The sequence below is a fragment of the Amphibalanus amphitrite genome, unplaced genomic scaffold (assembly GCF_019059575.1).
Source record: "Amphibalanus amphitrite isolate SeventyFive unplaced genomic scaffold, NRLGWU_Aamphi_draft 000620F_arrow, whole genome shotgun sequence".
NCBI lineage: Eukaryota > Metazoa > Arthropoda > Thecostraca > Balanomorpha > Balanidae > Amphibalanus > Amphibalanus amphitrite.
In genome coordinates, this window is record NW_024882114.1 from 198,161 (window position 1) to 213,239 (window position 15,079).

Consider the following 15,079-nt stretch of genomic DNA (forward strand, 5'->3'; position numbering starts at 1 on the left):
AACCATAAGAAATCAATCATCACCCCTAAAAACTCTTCCATTTACGCTTCACTCCTCGCTAGAACCATCTTATCACGACGTATCAGCTATATATTGCATCAAAACACTCGACAGTCGACACACACGGGGCCAGTAAAGCGGCCCGGCTACACGTCCAGTAGGTACACCATGAACAACCTGCCCGGTCCGGCGCGGCGCGCGGCTCGGGTTACGCGGCCGGCCGCCGCTCCATCAGCTCCTCCGTCTCCTTTCGTACGATGCGCTGGTACTTGCGCGCGATGTGAGGGGTGTAGTACCACGCCTTGTAGTCGCCGCGCTCGGCCATCAGCTTCTTGACGCGCTTCTCAATCAGCCTGCGGAGGGAGACGGTGGTTAGTGCCTAGTGGCCATCAGCAGTATGTATGAATGTGTGTGTGGGGGGGGGGGGAGCATAATATTTTGTCGGTTGTGGACGCACAAAAAGAACAGGTAACAAGCGTAATGAAATTGATATCTTTCATCCGACAAAACGCGTTGATACGTCACAGTCTGTTACGAGGTAGGTACCTAAGTATTATTTGGATCATTAGCCTCCGTATGCATCAGCCTACCGGTATGCCTTGATGGACTTCGCTGTTGTAGATCCTTGCCAGAATTATCATTTAAAAAAAAAACAGTCATGTGCAGGGAACGAGCTTTTACCTCGACATCTATATCGTTCAGTCCGTGCCAACTCACTGAGTTGGCACGGACTCGTACACGAGTTGGCACGGTACGGACACGGAAAGGGGGTGAGTCTTAACTCGTATCTCACGTCTGCTCTCACCTGAGCTGCCGTTTGTGCTCGGTCTCCCAGATGTACTGCATCTTCTTCTCGTACTCCATCTGCTCGTTGCGGGTGAAGTTGCGCACCAGGAAGCGCGTGATGGGCGACTTGTAGTACTCATCCTCCCGTGGCACGTAGCCCTCGGGGATCTCGGACAGCGTGGCCGGACCGACCATCATGTTGGTGATGCCGATACCGGCCAGCAGCGGGATGGCCGCGCCCACAAAGTACAGGTGCAGCATGTCCTTGAACTTGTTCCATTGGAAGCGCGACGGGATGATGTTCATCGCCCGGTGATCGCTCATTTTGGCGACTGCCGAACGTTAAAAGTCGTCGAAAGTCGTCAGCGTGCGGAGCATTATTTCGGCACAAATAACTTGATAACTTTAAATAACATGATCTGAGATGGGAATGACCAGCAGATAAAGCATACTCAGGAAAATGCACACATCCAAACCATCGCAGAATGTTCAAAGGCTAAACATAAAAGAATTATCAATGCTGGAGCAAAGGCAAAGCTGAATTCCACTCTGCCAGTAAAACACTGCTCTATCATGAATGCCATGCTAAATGAAACATCAGCAATTTACCTTGCTGTGAGTTGTGGGTGATGGCCAGCCGGGCCGGGCCGGCAGCAGTGCGGAGCACACTTAGTACTGTCATGATGCTGATGAAGGCAGCCTTCAGTCAGGTGTTAGGTACCTGACCCAATACTGCCTGGAAAGGGGGCAAATGTCATGAGATCAGGCTACAGTCATGCCTCAGTTAAGTACTCTTGACTGGATCACCAAGAAATCAGGGACGTTAAGCCAGAGTCAACAGTTCCCGATGGAGCTAGTAATTAACCTCCTATAAAATCTGATTTAAAAATCAATATTGCAATGCTTACAAATCATGTTCTAACCCTGTGTGTAAAAATCATTTTTTTTTCAATGATTCTCATTGTTTGTTAAATCTCATCAAATCCGATGACATGCCCACTCCAGTTTCAGGCAAGCTATGTGAGCCTGAAAGGCAGAAAATCCAAATCAAAATGGGACCCATGCCATTATGATAAAAGAATGGAATAAAGGCCACCTGGCTTGGTAAAATCACATTTTCAAACTCAAGCTTGGTATTTCAATTTTGATTATTTTGTTGGATTGTAGCATGTCTGTCAGACGTCACGGCATATAACCATAAGCAGCAAGCGTGACGAGAGAAAATCAGCCACACATAATCACAGAAAATTCAAATAATGTGAAACATCATGAAACATAAAATTCGCACCCATTCACCCCCCACTCCAATAGCATCAACAACTCACAAATGAGTTCGCGGAAGAGGAATGTTTTAGAGGAGCTGTATTATTTTCCAGCAAATCCACCAGGGGAAATATTGCTATGATTTTCTTTGTTTTTTAGATTTATTTGTCTTTGTTTATTTCATTTTTGAAAATTGTTATAATAATCAATACACATTTTTAATAACTGATATACGATATTGGCTTAAACACATAAAAATTTATTACCAATATAAAAAGTTTCATTTTTCCGCTAGAAGCGCTGTAAATACACAAGTGGAGCTACTGTTTTTGACCTTTATGGCGCACTTTTATTTATTTTGCATTTATTCCGCTGAGGGCCATTGAATTTTCAGTTTGTTTGCGGTGGCTGCCGTGGTATCAGTGTTTTTATATACCTTGCGTGGTATAAACTGTTTTGAGGGCGGATATTCTATGGAAATGGCTACACAGCGGTGATATAGTGCCTGTCACCCCTTCAATTTAAGGTACACAGCGTTAATTCCTACTAATGCCTGCCATCGTATTGAATTATTCGGCGAACTGTTCCAGTTCAAGTTCCAGTTCACTGAATCAGACGACTCAAACTCAGATGGTGATTTACTGATGTTCCTGGTGACTTATTTCGTTTTTTGCTTTGCTTTAAAATTTTTGAGCCCTTAACAAACCAGGGTGTTACCATGAGTCTTAACAATCCAGATTCTATAGCTTAATATGTTAGCATTTTGTAGTTAAATGTGTTTGGGAGTGCTCCCTGTGATGTTCCGTTCATTCAAAGTGTATCCGATTATAAGTCATCCTTGAATAACTTCAGCACAGTAGACTATGCTACAAACTTGAACTTCTAGGTGACATCCATCCTCTAAGTGATGTAAGCTGTGGCTTCATAAGTGCTTTTTAGAATGAAGTGGGTTTCTGCTGTTTAAGTTAAATATGTAAAATGTGGTATTAGGTAGGTGCCTACCTACCTCGCGCTTCAATTCAACATTTAATAGGCAACAGTGATTTCACATCTTATTACTATCATTGCTCTTCTGTTCCACAGATGCTTGGCATGACTGGGAGTGAAGAAATCATGGCCAATGGACACAGTGACTATGATCTTGGTAAGGAGCAAGGCAATATAGTAAGGAATGTGCTGTTACATGTAGTTTGTTCAGTTAGGTGTGTTTTAGGTTTTGTCATATTTGCTGACTTGCTTTCACTGACCATGTCAATCGCCAGTGAGCCTGGCCCCGAAAAAAACTAAGGCCTGCCTAGAATGCATGAGCGAGCATTTTGTTGAGCATTATCTGCAGACGTCGCCGGTACAATGGTCTCTGACATTGACGGCCGTGTTTCCTGCAGATATCGACGGTGTGGTGGCGGAGCTGGGTCGGCTGCGCTCCTCTCTCGGCAGCAGCGAGGAGGAGTTTGGCTTCCTGGCCAACCTCCTGCAGAGCTCTCAGCTACAGAGTCTCGTGCAGGTGAGCGAGGCCAACGAGATAGAGAGGGAAGGGTTGTTTCTAGAGGCTGAATAGTGAGATGAGACTTACACTTTACGAAGTGTCATCGTTCCCATTTATATATTCAACCGCAAAGCGACAAGTTATTCGTTGAATTCGTTAAAAAGTTCGTATTTACGCTGGCAGACACGTACTCTGTTTTATCTCAATATTCTGTACAATACCGCCGATCATTTCCCGCTGGTGACGCTGTGTGCGTTACGGCAGGCGCACAGTACCATCATGTCGACGATGGTGGAGAACCAGTGCCAGCCGGTGCTCTCCTCGGCCGAGGATATCGCCTTCGAGGTGATGGGCGAGATCCAGCTGAAGGGCCTCACAGAGCCCGACGCCGTGGAGCTGTTCCGGCTTCTGCAGACCCCGCACATGCTGGTCAGTCAGGCGCCGCGGGGTCGGAGGCGCACGATGGGGAATGTGCTGTGAGATATCCGTGCGGTGTTACGATGTGTGGTTTTTATTTTGTTTGCTTTGTGACCCTCGAGTCTCGATCCGTATTTTTCGAACATGCCCGAATCACCGCTGCTAATATCACTGCAGTTTTTATTGGGGGGGGGGGGAGGGGGCTAATGTCCGTCCGAGGAATGAAATGAGGTGACTGCTGTTTTTTTTTTTGCGTGATCAAATGATCATCATTTATTTGTGTATATAAATCATCGTCATCCCTAGTCATTTCTCCTCTTGATAATCTACGACACTCTCCTCCTCAAGAATGAACGAGACTGACGCCTGCTGTTTATTATTCACGAACCGTGGAACAGGACAGTACCCCGTAATTCGACCCGCCCTCCCGTAGTTCAGCGTGTCGCCGGTCGTCGAGTTGATCACCCAGACAGTTTCATGGACCGGCTAGTCGACCGTCTGGTCCATCAGCCTACTCGCTGTCTGGGTGGGGTCGGCCGTCTCCCCTCCTTTGGACAATGTCGGTCTCACGGGGCCGGAGTTAACTGTCAATTGTCCGGGCTTTGTTTGTCTACCGACTGAACTTTATTGGTCCCGTGATTGCTTCGTTCGGAGATTGGTGTTTGGTTTGGGCCGCGGCGCCCGCTGACGTTTGCCGCTGTCAGAGATTTTCTGTGGTAGCGGCGGTTAGTCTCTTTCGGCAGTCGGGCTCGCAACTCGACCGGTTTCTGCTTTTTTGTTGAAGCGCACCATTAAATTTTTTAGACAATCCATAACAAGTCGTTGTTTTCGAAGCATCGACGGGGACCCATCCATGGTTTTCAATTGGTATCAGGCATTAGACATGAAACTGCCGGTAGCGATACACGGTGAAAGTTACATGGCGTTGTTACACATGCTCCTAATTATTTTACTTTTGACTCCTATTTGTCAGTTGTGCTGGATAACGGAAGGCTAATGATATTTTGTCGCTCACGTCATTTCACCAGAGACGAACTACTCTCACCTCCCTCTCTCTCCGTATAAAAAGAAGGGTGTCGACTGAGGTGGGTCACCCCTTCCCCTCCCGTCCCCTCCCCCTGTCGAAGGAGAGTGTCAGCGGAGTCTTCCCCCCCCCCGCTCCCTCCCCGTATCGAAGGAGGGTGTGCGCCTGGAATAGCCGGCCGCCGACGGTCACAGGCTATTGGCCCGGCCAACGACAGCGTAACTCGAGCCCTGCTCGGACCGCCGCCAGCCTGAGATACGACCCGGCGCCGGAGGAAATGATATGCAGTGACCCCGGGAAAATGCCCTTCGAAAGGGGTCGCTAAGTAAATAGCTGACGTAAGGTGAAGAGATTCCTGGTATGGGGTGTTCTGTGGGCATGCCTTTGAGGTTATAAGAGCATCTTGTAATACGCTTTTGGTGATAGCGTGGTCAATGAATATGGTGACGCTACTTTTCATGTATTCTGCTTTCTGTATTTACTGAATCCACCCTTATCATCCACGTCAAATTGGCAATTTCTCCCACTTCTTTTGCGATCCCTCTGTCGGTCGACCTTTCTCCGTTTAACCTACTCCCCCCCCCCATCCCTCTCCCTACTACATTGTCCGTACCGCTGTGGCTCACACCCCTTCCCTCCCCTCCCGCAGAACATTCTGTCGGCCCACGATATGGTGGCCCAGAAGGACTACGTGCCGCTGTGGCTCACACCCCTTCCCTCCCCTCCCGCAGAACATTCTGTCGGCCCACGATATGGTGGCCCAGAAGGACTACGTGCCGCTGTGGCTCACCCTCCCCTCCCCTCCCGCAGAACATTCTGTCCGCCCACGATATGGTGGCCCAGAAGGACTACGTGCCGCTGTGGCTCACACCCCTCCCCTCCCCTCCCGCAGAACATTCTGTCCGCCCACGATATGGTGGCCCAGAAGGATTACGTGCCACGGCTGCCCGAACTGCCCGCCGACGCAGACGACGACGAGGAGGAGACGGTCAAAATCGTCCAGCTGGTCAAGAGCAACGAACCGCTGGTGAGTGCCAATGGAGAAAGGTCAGCGTGCCATGAAGGGAAGGGGGAGGCAGGTTAGCACGATGTCGGGGTCGTCGTTAGGTGAGAAAATGTTAAGAATTATATGGTTGCTAAGCTAGACTTATGAAGACGGCGCGGGCCATTTTTATCGTATCCAATACGGATACGAAGAGGAAATAACTATAGTGTGATGCAACAGACCTGATCGCTTCATCCTGTGTCCTGTGCCAAGTTTTAGTTCTGGGCGATCAATGTATCTCTTTTTCCGTCGTTTATTCGATCTTGATGCCTAACCTAATATATCATGTCCTCTCCCTCACCCTCGTCCCTGATTTCAGGGATTCCGTACCTCCACTCCTCTCTCGGCGCCTCCTCCGGCGGCGGCGCGGCCTCACTCCTCCCCTCCGGTGCGGCTGCGCGCGCGGCTGGCCGCCCCACGCGGACCTCGCTCCCTGTCCAGCCCGCGGCGCCGGCAGGCGGCCCGGCCGGCCGTCTCGGCGCCCAATACCCCGCTCAAGTCGCGGCCGCTGCACCGCCTGCTGGCCGCGCAGGGAGACGAGGAGCCGGCGCCGCGTCCTGTACCCACCGGTGCCGCGCCCGTGACCGCCCTGTCACCGTTTGAGTGTCTGTATTGAGCGGTGTGAAGGGGTGGGGTGTGAGGGAGGAGGGAACAGTGCCTAGGATGTGAGATGGAATCGTTTACAGGTTGGCAAAGATGAAGTGATCACGTTTTGATAATAAATGAGCTCGCTACTCAGACATTATTTGAACTTGATTGGGTTAGTGTGTTGCTTTCATTTCTGCTAAAAAAGTGTGTCATTGAAACTTCACTATAAAATGCAACATTTGATGATGGAAGTGTGTGCACTGTGCATAGCGACAATACTTTTTTTGCTAAGGGACATTTTATGAAGTGTGCACTTCCGTACAAAACAATGCTCTGGGACTTCGGGTAAAATTCACCTTCATCGGCCTGCTTTGTGAAACCGAGTCTCGCCGTGTAATCAGTCTGTGATAATTACTGTTCTGTAACTGTTTTTTTTTTCGCCTTCCCTCCCGCTGCTCAGGACGGCTCCAAGGGATGCGAGCCAATCGTGGTAAGTGATACCTCCGAACAGCAGTTCCACTTATTTACACAGTACACATTACGCAGCCCCATCGCCTACCACAGTCATCAACGCACTTTTCCCTCACGCTGCTCTATCAGCCAGTCGGCAATTCTCCACGTTCACCCGCTCTAAAAATTCAGCTTTGTTTCCCCGATCGAAACATATGGTCTCTTCTATGTTGCGCTTTCACATCCAACCGTCCCTTAGAAACTCCCCTTCAATCCTCCCGCATCTCGCTCAGCAAGAGGGCTACGATTAATTCTCGGCACTGCCCCTTCGCACACCATACACACCACGCTTTTCAGGCCCCCTTCTCGCTCGATGTCTCCCATCAGTGTCGCTTCTCACTCATCTATCTCACCAGACCCCCTTTTACAAATTTCTACCATCAGTGTCCGCCTCTCACTCTCACCTCTCCCTAACCCGTGCTCCCCTCTCACTCATGCCTCTCTCCCACCAGTGCCCCATCTGACTCCCACCTCTTCCCATCAGGGTGCCACGATCAAGGCGGACGAGCAGACGGGCGCCATCGTGATCGCCCGAGTGATGCACGGCGGCGCTGCGGACCGCTCGGGGCTGATCCACGTCGGTGACGAGGTCCTGGAGGTGAACGATATCGACGTCACCGACCGCTCGCCAAACGACGTACTGCGGATACTGGTGAGGAACGGGTAGGGGAGGGATAGAGGGAGGGGAGTTAAGGAGGGAGGGTGGCGCAAAATGACCTCGCCGTTGGCGCGCCCCTAACCCCCAACAAACAAACAAACAAGGGAGGGAGGGTGGTTGAGTGGAATCGAAGAGCATGGATGTGAGAGAAGAAGGGGGGAGAGTAGTAGTGTTCAATATCCAAGGAACTGGTGAGTGCAAAACGGAAGGGTCTACTGTTGTAATCGATGATCCTTGGTCAGGGCTGTTCTGCTATGGATGTGCTGCAGTGCCATCACTGCTGTCGGTGTTCGAAGATGGGATGAGGTGTGAAGCTCTAGTAAGTTTCTGTGGTTTGAAGATGTGCGTCGTCCATGAACTCGCGATGCTGATAATATTTACAGTGGAGCGAATAGTCGATGTTTATGGTCCTAGTCATCGTGTCTTGCCGGGATGTAAATGTTTACTGACAATTTCTCGCCACCACTGAGCGTGTTTGCAAACATGTCTAGCTGGTGTCTAACTCAGGTGCTGGAATCGGATCGTGCTCTTTGCGTCCTGGCCGAGTTAGATGACTATTGGCTGCTTTTTTCTGTTAAAGTGACCGATTCTATGTTGTCCTCACCAGTGTTGTTGCACGTCTAACGTTTTTCTCACCTTTTCCCGTAACAAAAAGCAAAAACAAAATAATAACGGCCTTGCTTCAATTGGTATCAAAAGTACGTATCATTCATTTATCGCCTCACGATTGTAGGGGACACATTCCCACATGTTGACCTAACTCCCGTCTGCCTCCCCCACAGACGCAGGCGCAGGGCACCATCACGTTCAAGCTGATCCCCGCCGACACTCGGCACTCGGCCCGGGAGTCCAAGGTGCGCATGCGCGCCCTGTTTGACTACACGTCGTCCGACGACAAGCACATCCCGTGCCGAGAGGCGGGCCTCGACTTCAGTCGCGGAGATATCCTGCACATCGTCAGCCAGGACGATATCTACTGGTGAGAACGACGCTCGATACGGTGGAATTTGAATCATTTTTGGGGCTCAGTCGGCCCGAACGCAACAGCCGCTATATGTGTTGTGTCACATAGTTTTATCAGGCGTAGATTGTAGATTGAATGGCATTCCATTTTGCCCCATTTTTTTCAATCCTGAACCAGTGTCATGTTGCGGTGAGCGGAACCTGGTGGTCACAGGGATGGATTTATAATTGAAAACCACCGTTTTGGCGACTAACTGGTTATGTTTCCTGCCGACCCCTACCAGGTGGCAGGCGCGGCGGGAGGGCGACTTCAGTATGCGGGCCGGCCTGATCCCGAGCCGGGCTCTTCAGGAGCGCCGGATCCTGGCCGAGAGGACGCAGCGGGCCGACGATAAAGGTGGGCGCCGGTTGTCATCCGTCTAACGAGCGGGAGTTAGCTTAGCATAACCTGGATATATAATTTGAAGTGTTACTTAATGGCTCGTTGTTTAAATAATGAGCACCGGCTTACTTCAAGGCGTACTGTTAAATATTTACTAGAACCTTACTCTATTCTTGTGCTCCGCTTTTCGTTTCACAAACTAATTGCAATGAAACTCGGAAACTATCGTTGATATATTGCCTGAGAAACGCCGATTATATCGAACCAAGACCATATATAGGCCTAGAGGCGAGCTGCCCCTCGCACGCTGCTTGCGTCCAGTGGATCCATCCTCACGTGCCCGTGACGTGCGTTGCAGGTATCTCCTGCGTGGCGCGCTCGCCCGGCAGCCGGACCACCAAAATCAAAAAGATCATGTACGACGCTGCCGAGAACGACGACTTTGACCGCGAAGAGGTGGCCACATATGAGGAGGTGAGAATATCGGGCAGAAGACATTTGAGGCTGCGGTGGTAGCCTGTTGATTCGGACCGTATTGAGGTTTGCAGGGCGGTGAGCAAACACCGTTAGTTGATCGTTTCGAAGGATGTATTTGGCGTGAATTGTGCTAATGCAGGTTTTGTGTTTGATGGTAGGACCGTTTACTGATTCGTGTCTGATGTGTCTCCGAGACCGAAAGGATCTAGAACGTGTAATTGCGCAATATGCGTCATATTCGATTCAGATATCACTAACTGTGCCCTCTGCTGTGATCAGGTGGCGAAGCTGTACCCTCGGCCGGGCTGCCAGCGGCCGATCGTACTGGTCGGTCCTCCGGGAGTGGGGCGAAACGAACTGAAACGGCGTCTGGTGGCCACCAATCCGGACAAGTACCGGTCCGTCATACCCTGTGAGTGCTGCGCCTTCTGTGTTAACGCTCGACCTACCCTACTTCCTGGCATGATTCACATTGTATTTAGGGTTCAGCTGAAGTAAATGTCCGCCCCAAAATAGCACTATTGCATATTGTAGCGAAACACATGCTTTGTGTTTATTGACTTTCTGTGATAAATCGACATCCTTGATCAGTTTCTCCAACATTGTATTCCGTTTTGTTCCATCGTGATAAATTATATACCTTCCACCCCTCTCCTGCGCCCCTCTGACCCCCTCCCCTCCCCTGCAGACACCTCCCGCCCGCAGCGACCGGGTGAGAGTAACGGCGTCGACTACCACTTTGTGTCGCGCGCCGACATGGAGGACGGCCTGGCGCGCGGACGGTTCGTCGAGTTCGGCGAGTACAGGGGTAACCTGTACGGCACGGCCCAGGAGAGCATCCTGTCCATCATCAACGCCGGACAGGTCTGCGTGCTGTGTCCCCACTATCAGGTCAGTCAGAGGCGGAAGGAGGGGCGGGGTGGGTGAGGTGTAACTAGCTAGAAAACTCTTAGTAGGAGAACTGGGAAGGGATGGGGTAGTGAGGTTGAGTGACGCATGCATTGCTGAAAGGTTTAAAATTGGTCATCCTGATGGGGAAGTGGAGGAATGGTAAATATAACATTTCGTGGTGATAAAATTAATTTATCGCAATTTACTTATGTTGACAGGCAATTACAATAAATATTTTCCATAGTTAATGCTGCTGCAGCTATCCTTGGACCACCTGACAGCCTCAGCTGCACGACTCCAGCGTCTTTACCCCGCTCGTTTCCCCGCAGGCGATCAAGATGGTGCGCACTGCCGAGATGAAGCCTTACATCGTGTACGTGAAGCCACCGCTGTATGATCGTCTGAAGGAGACCCGGGCGGCCAGCTACGCGCGCTCCACCTTCGACCAGACCAGCACACGAGGATTCACGGTGAGATGAGCGGAGAAAGGAGAGGGATGGGAGGATTCGCTAGGGGGTGGCAAGGGAACGGAAAACCGCACTCTGGGAGTTGTATGGTGAATGCACAAACATCATACTATGGGTTTACTTTTGTCTGTGCCAAAATGGTAAGCGTGTGTATAACAAATGCGACTGTGAACGTATGTGTAGATCACGGGCTTTTGTGAGGTTTATATGGAATTACTTCATCGGGTATTGTTAGCTGTGTTTAGTGTGCTAAAAGAGTTCGACCTTTTAGCGAAAAGGTCACCGTGTCAGGCCGTCGTGAAATTTCCATCCAAGGCCAACGCCGGACCAATTATAGCTGGTGCTGCACGCAGTGTTGTAATTCGATATCGGCAATAGCGCCGTGCCACAGTCGCTAACATGTTATGACCGGTCTAAATTGGGACGATTGAGCTAGAAAGTGTTTAACCTGGTGAGGTGAGTCAATGTCAATTACGGAATGAATGAGGGAGTAAATACACATTACACATGCGTGCATGGAATTGCCTGTCCCGTTGAAAGTACACACAATGTTCTTTTTCTTTCGACTTTTCGTCCATCGTCCAATGTAGACTATTATGATCGCATTAGGAAATCATTTCTCAAAGTGTGTTGTTCATCACTTGACTAACGTGTCATGCGGCGCACGCTTGCTCGTCAACCGTAAGTGTATATTAACTCGGATGCCGCCAGTCATTTTGTTTCCCAGTGCCCCTCACATCTGACCCCTCCTCCCCCCCCCCCCCCGCCCACCGCGGCAGGATGACGAGCTGCGCGACATGTTGCACTCGGCCGCCCGGCTCGAGTTCCACTACGGCCACCTGTTCGACGAGACCATCGTCAACGACGACCTGTCGACGGCCGTGGCGCAGCTGCTGCGCACGGCGCGCCGCGTCGAGACGGAGCCCCTCTGGGTGCCCGCCAGCTGGGTGCAATAGAGCTGCCGGCTGGGTGCAATAGAGCTGCCGGCGGCTCAACTGACGGCAGCGGCTCCAAACGCCGGTGTGACAGTGGGCTGCGCCGGGGCTGTTCACTGCCAGGTCCGCGGCGCCCGGTCGGACGGTTGAGATGTGAGCCTCGTATAGTCTCTTCCCGTCTCGTCTCCGGGCGGGAGATACTCAGATGTCGGACGGGGCGGTACGGACGGCCTCGGTGAGACAGATTCTTCCTGCGTCGGCGGCGGTCGTGGTGAGGCGCTCAGGCTCAAACCCTGACCGTCAGCGCCGATGTCGGCTAATCGCGGCTGCTCGCGGGGGATTGCAGACTGTTCCACTGCCGCCGCTGCTGCCTCGGACGTCTACAGAGATTCCTGACACGCTGGCCAGTTGGAACCGCCGCTCCTCAGTTAGGTCTCTCCGTGAGTAACTCTAATCGCCTCTCGGGCGATCGGAGACGCAGTAGGATGCAGACAAACGACTGGCTTCCACGCCTGACTGGCAGAAAATCGGGAGGGCATTGAATCCCGAAAACGAAATGAGACGTTCTGTTGTCTCCTTGTTCATATCCAGGAGCTTGACTCTGCGGCGGCCGACGGAGCTCTCTCGTCAAACTGTCGAGCTGACGCATCTGACCAGAGGTCGGAGTGCGTTTGTTAACTGGAGTACGGCGTCCCGTCGGTCGCTCGGGCTGACGTGGACGGCCTTTAGTCGTTTCCCAAAGACGCGCGGATAGCCGGTGTAAGCGGTAGAGTGAGTGTAGTGATTCGTAGCGGTGCCGGTGGGTAGGATGGTGTGTGGTAGCAGGCAGTGAGGTGGAGAACAGTGGTGGCGCTAGGGCTGAACTTGTTCCGGGCGGAATAACTCGGGAAAAGGGGAGAGGCCAGTGGCCTCAGGGCATCTACCGGCAAACTGGGCTTAAGTTTAGGTCTTGGATGGTTGAAGTGAAGAAAACGTTTCGGTTTCATGACGTCTTAAAATCATTGTTGATCACGGCTGATTATTTGCTGATTGGAGTTTTATGGATGTCTTTGACAAGGAAGCATTTCACAGAGTGACATTGGAACAAGCCGGTCATTTGGAGAGTACCCAGGCAGCTCGTTTTCTTTCAGTTTGCTTAGACTGTTGTTATCTTTTGAATTAAACACCGGATAGTAGATAGCATTATGGAATCTTTATCAGACGATTGTAAAACACTTCATTTTTGTTGTTGCTGCCCCAAGGGCGATTATATGCAGATATTTTTCGACATTTTAGTACATAGCTCGACATTAGCCGTTGGTCGTACGTTTGCGGGTCGGTAGTAAGAGAAATGCTGCGGCGGGATAGCCAGCAATCAATCATTCATAGCACTGGAGCTCATTTTACACGATCATACGATATTGACACACTGTGTTCACGTCAGTAATAGTTACGTGGTGTCACCACGCTTGTTACGACCGATGTATTTTCGCTCCACAGCCGCGTGCAATCTGTTTTAACCTTTTGTAACGGCATGTTTGTTGTTTGATGACACTCCTTAGTCAGTAGCGCAAATATTTCAGTCACTTATTCTAATGTGTTCGAATTTTATCGTGATAAGTTTCGATGTATTTTATGTGCATTAATTTGTTAGTGATATTGTCAATGAACACCGGGTTTAAATATTTCGTTTTGAGCTCGGCTCTAGGATTATGCACATTGAGAGCTTTGTTGATACATTGCATATGTTGCACGTTAGTGAAACGCACGGACAGTATTCATCGCTGTTATTGTTTGCATCGCACTGTACGCGATTATTATTTTAAGTCACGACATGCACGCTAGTTTGATATATTATTAGTTTGTTGGCTCTCTGTGGCCAGATTCAGGGGCATATCTGTTTCGTCATGTTGCTTGCTTGCTTGAAGCACGGCTGCCCATAAAAGCTAGCAAACTGCCTGAAGTAACAGACGATCAGTGTCTTTGATTTCTTTCCTCTAGCAGAGATGAGGTTACTTGTCTGACATTAACGCATTCTGATTGGCTCTCACTTATTTTTACTGAACTTCGATATTGACAAACAGCCGAACTGGTGAATGTTTGTTGCGTCTAGGAAACGGGTAGAGCCTTACGAACAAACTCCGATCAAAAGTGGCGGCGAGCTGACGTTGGCCTGTGTTCGATTCTGTTCTCAGGGTCTGTGTGTGTAGTGAGTGCCGTGCGCGTGCTGGGCCTACTGTGTTCACTAGTGAGGTGCTCCTCCTTGGGGAATACCTCACTCGACCTTTGACGAATATAGACCCAGGCAATGTGTGAGAGGCGCCGCGACGATGCTAGATCGGCCTTTGCAGTTCTGTTGTGGTGTGGTCGGCAGCAATAGGCCTTTTCGCGGCGAGTGATCTGCTAGCTTGAGCTCGATCGATGGTGCAGTGAACCTTGTCTCGTTCTAGATCTGACCTGTCCTTCGATTTATGTCGCGACCCTTTTTCACGGTGACGATTATCGGAGTCGTTCCGCGCAGGTTGCGAATGCTCTCAGTCTCGTTCATTGCAACTTTGTCTTCATTTTCGGCCACTCGGCCGTCTCCCTTTCCTAGTACCTTTCCAGTGACTGCCGGCTCCCGTGGGTAGTCGATCATGACGGTGAGACGCCTGCTGCATGACACAGGGCGCCTAGCGTTCTGAGAGGGCCGGCCGACCCATGGCATACCTTGTACTGTGTGAGCGAGCCGCCCAGGCCTGCGTAGACGCTTATCTCGGTGTTCTCTTCCCGACTTGTCCTGTGAGCTCGGCCCGGGCGTGTGTCGTAGTGGCGGACCGGCCGGCTGCGGTAGGGACCGGGCCGAGTGGTCGCCCGCTGTGTCTGTCTCCCCCAGTTTTGAGCGCCTTCCATGGGGCGGCGGTAGCGGCGGCCCGCGGTGCGTCTCGGCGGCAGCGCGAGGACCACTGCCGGACGCCCACAGTCGCGAGTCTGTGCTGTTCGTAATGCCGCTCGTAGAATGATATACCTCCGCTTGTTTGGTGTTCATTATCGATTCCCAATAAAGGTTACCCGGCAGGTCGGTGTTTTGTTTTAGTACCGGACAGGTTTGGAGGGTGCCATTGAGGAAAGGCCGTCAGGGAAAGACGAGGGAGGGTATCACGATTTGGTTGTAAACTGTTGTGTTTGTCAGTGGGACATCTGTTTATAAGGCATCGATACCTCCTTG

General features: G+C 50.9%; 2 protein-coding genes across 4 annotated transcripts; one reads left to right on the forward strand and one right to left on the reverse strand.

Annotated features, from left to right (window-relative positions):
- Window positions 1–69: 69 nt before the first annotated feature.
- Window positions 70–2,130, reverse strand: LOC122363425 (NADH dehydrogenase [ubiquinone] 1 beta subcomplex subunit 5, mitochondrial-like). 2 transcript variants are annotated; one of them, XM_043332682.1, is made up of 4 exons: window positions 2,112–2,130; window positions 1,396–1,522; window positions 806–1,118; window positions 70–353 (listed from the first exon to the last, which is right to left on the reverse strand). In XM_043332682.1, exons 2-4 carry the CDS (start codon window positions 1,466–1,468, stop codon window positions 209–211), a joined length of 531 nt encoding a protein of 176 aa, XP_043188617.1. In that variant the 5' UTR covers window positions 1,469–1,522; window positions 2,112–2,130; the 3' UTR covers window positions 70–208. The 2 variants fall into 2 exon arrangements, with proteins under 2 accessions (XP_043188617.1, XP_043188618.1); XM_043332683.1 differs by having other exon boundaries at window positions 2,075–2,121.
- Window positions 2,131–2,399: 269 nt separating this feature from the next.
- LOC122363426 (MAGUK p55 subfamily member 7-like) lies at window positions 2,400–14,932 on the forward strand. Of its 2 annotated transcripts, XM_043332684.1 has the most exons (14): window positions 2,400–2,575; window positions 3,133–3,193; window positions 3,435–3,553; window positions 3,800–3,964; window positions 5,869–6,003; window positions 7,070–7,099; window positions 7,604–7,771; window positions 8,560–8,756; window positions 9,025–9,137; window positions 9,481–9,596; window positions 9,879–10,011; window positions 10,288–10,490; window positions 10,820–10,960; window positions 11,737–14,932. In XM_043332684.1, exons 2-14 carry the CDS (start codon window positions 3,133–3,135, stop codon window positions 11,911–11,913), a joined length of 1,758 nt encoding a protein of 585 aa, XP_043188619.1. In that variant the 5' UTR covers window positions 2,400–2,575; the 3' UTR covers window positions 11,914–14,932. The 2 variants fall into 2 exon arrangements, with proteins under 2 accessions (XP_043188619.1, XP_043188620.1); XM_043332685.1 differs by lacking the exon at window positions 7,070–7,099.
- The last annotated feature ends 147 nt before the right edge of the window (window positions 14,933–15,079 follow it).

What these genes read in the sequence shown, in the direction of transcription:
- LOC122363426 (XM_043332684.1), top strand. Translation starts at nt 3,133, where the DNA reads ATGCTTGGCATGACTGGGAGTGAAGAAATCATGGCCAATGGACACAGT. An exon ending in ACACAGTGACTATGATCTTG is followed by an intron (nt 3,194 to 3,434) that starts GTAAGGAGCAAG and finishes TGTTTCCTGCAG; the next exon opens with ATATCGACGGTGTGGTGGCG. An exon ending in AGGGATGCGAGCCAATCGTG is followed by an intron (nt 7,100 to 7,603) that starts GTAAGTGATACC and finishes TCTTCCCATCAG; the next exon opens with GGTGCCACGATCAAGGCGGA.
- LOC122363425 (XM_043332682.1), bottom strand. Translation starts at nt 1,468, where the DNA reads ATGACAGTACTAAGTGTGCTCCGCACTGCTGCCGGCCCGGCCCGGCTG. An exon ending in CACCCACAACTCACAGCAAG is followed by an intron (nt 1,119 to 1,395) that starts GTAAATTGCTGA and finishes AACGTTCGGCAG; the next exon opens with TCGCCAAAATGAGCGATCAC. An exon ending in GAGCACAAACGGCAGCTCAG is followed by an intron (nt 354 to 805) that starts GTGAGAGCAGAC and finishes CTCCCTCCGCAG; the next exon opens with GCTGATTGAGAAGCGCGTCA.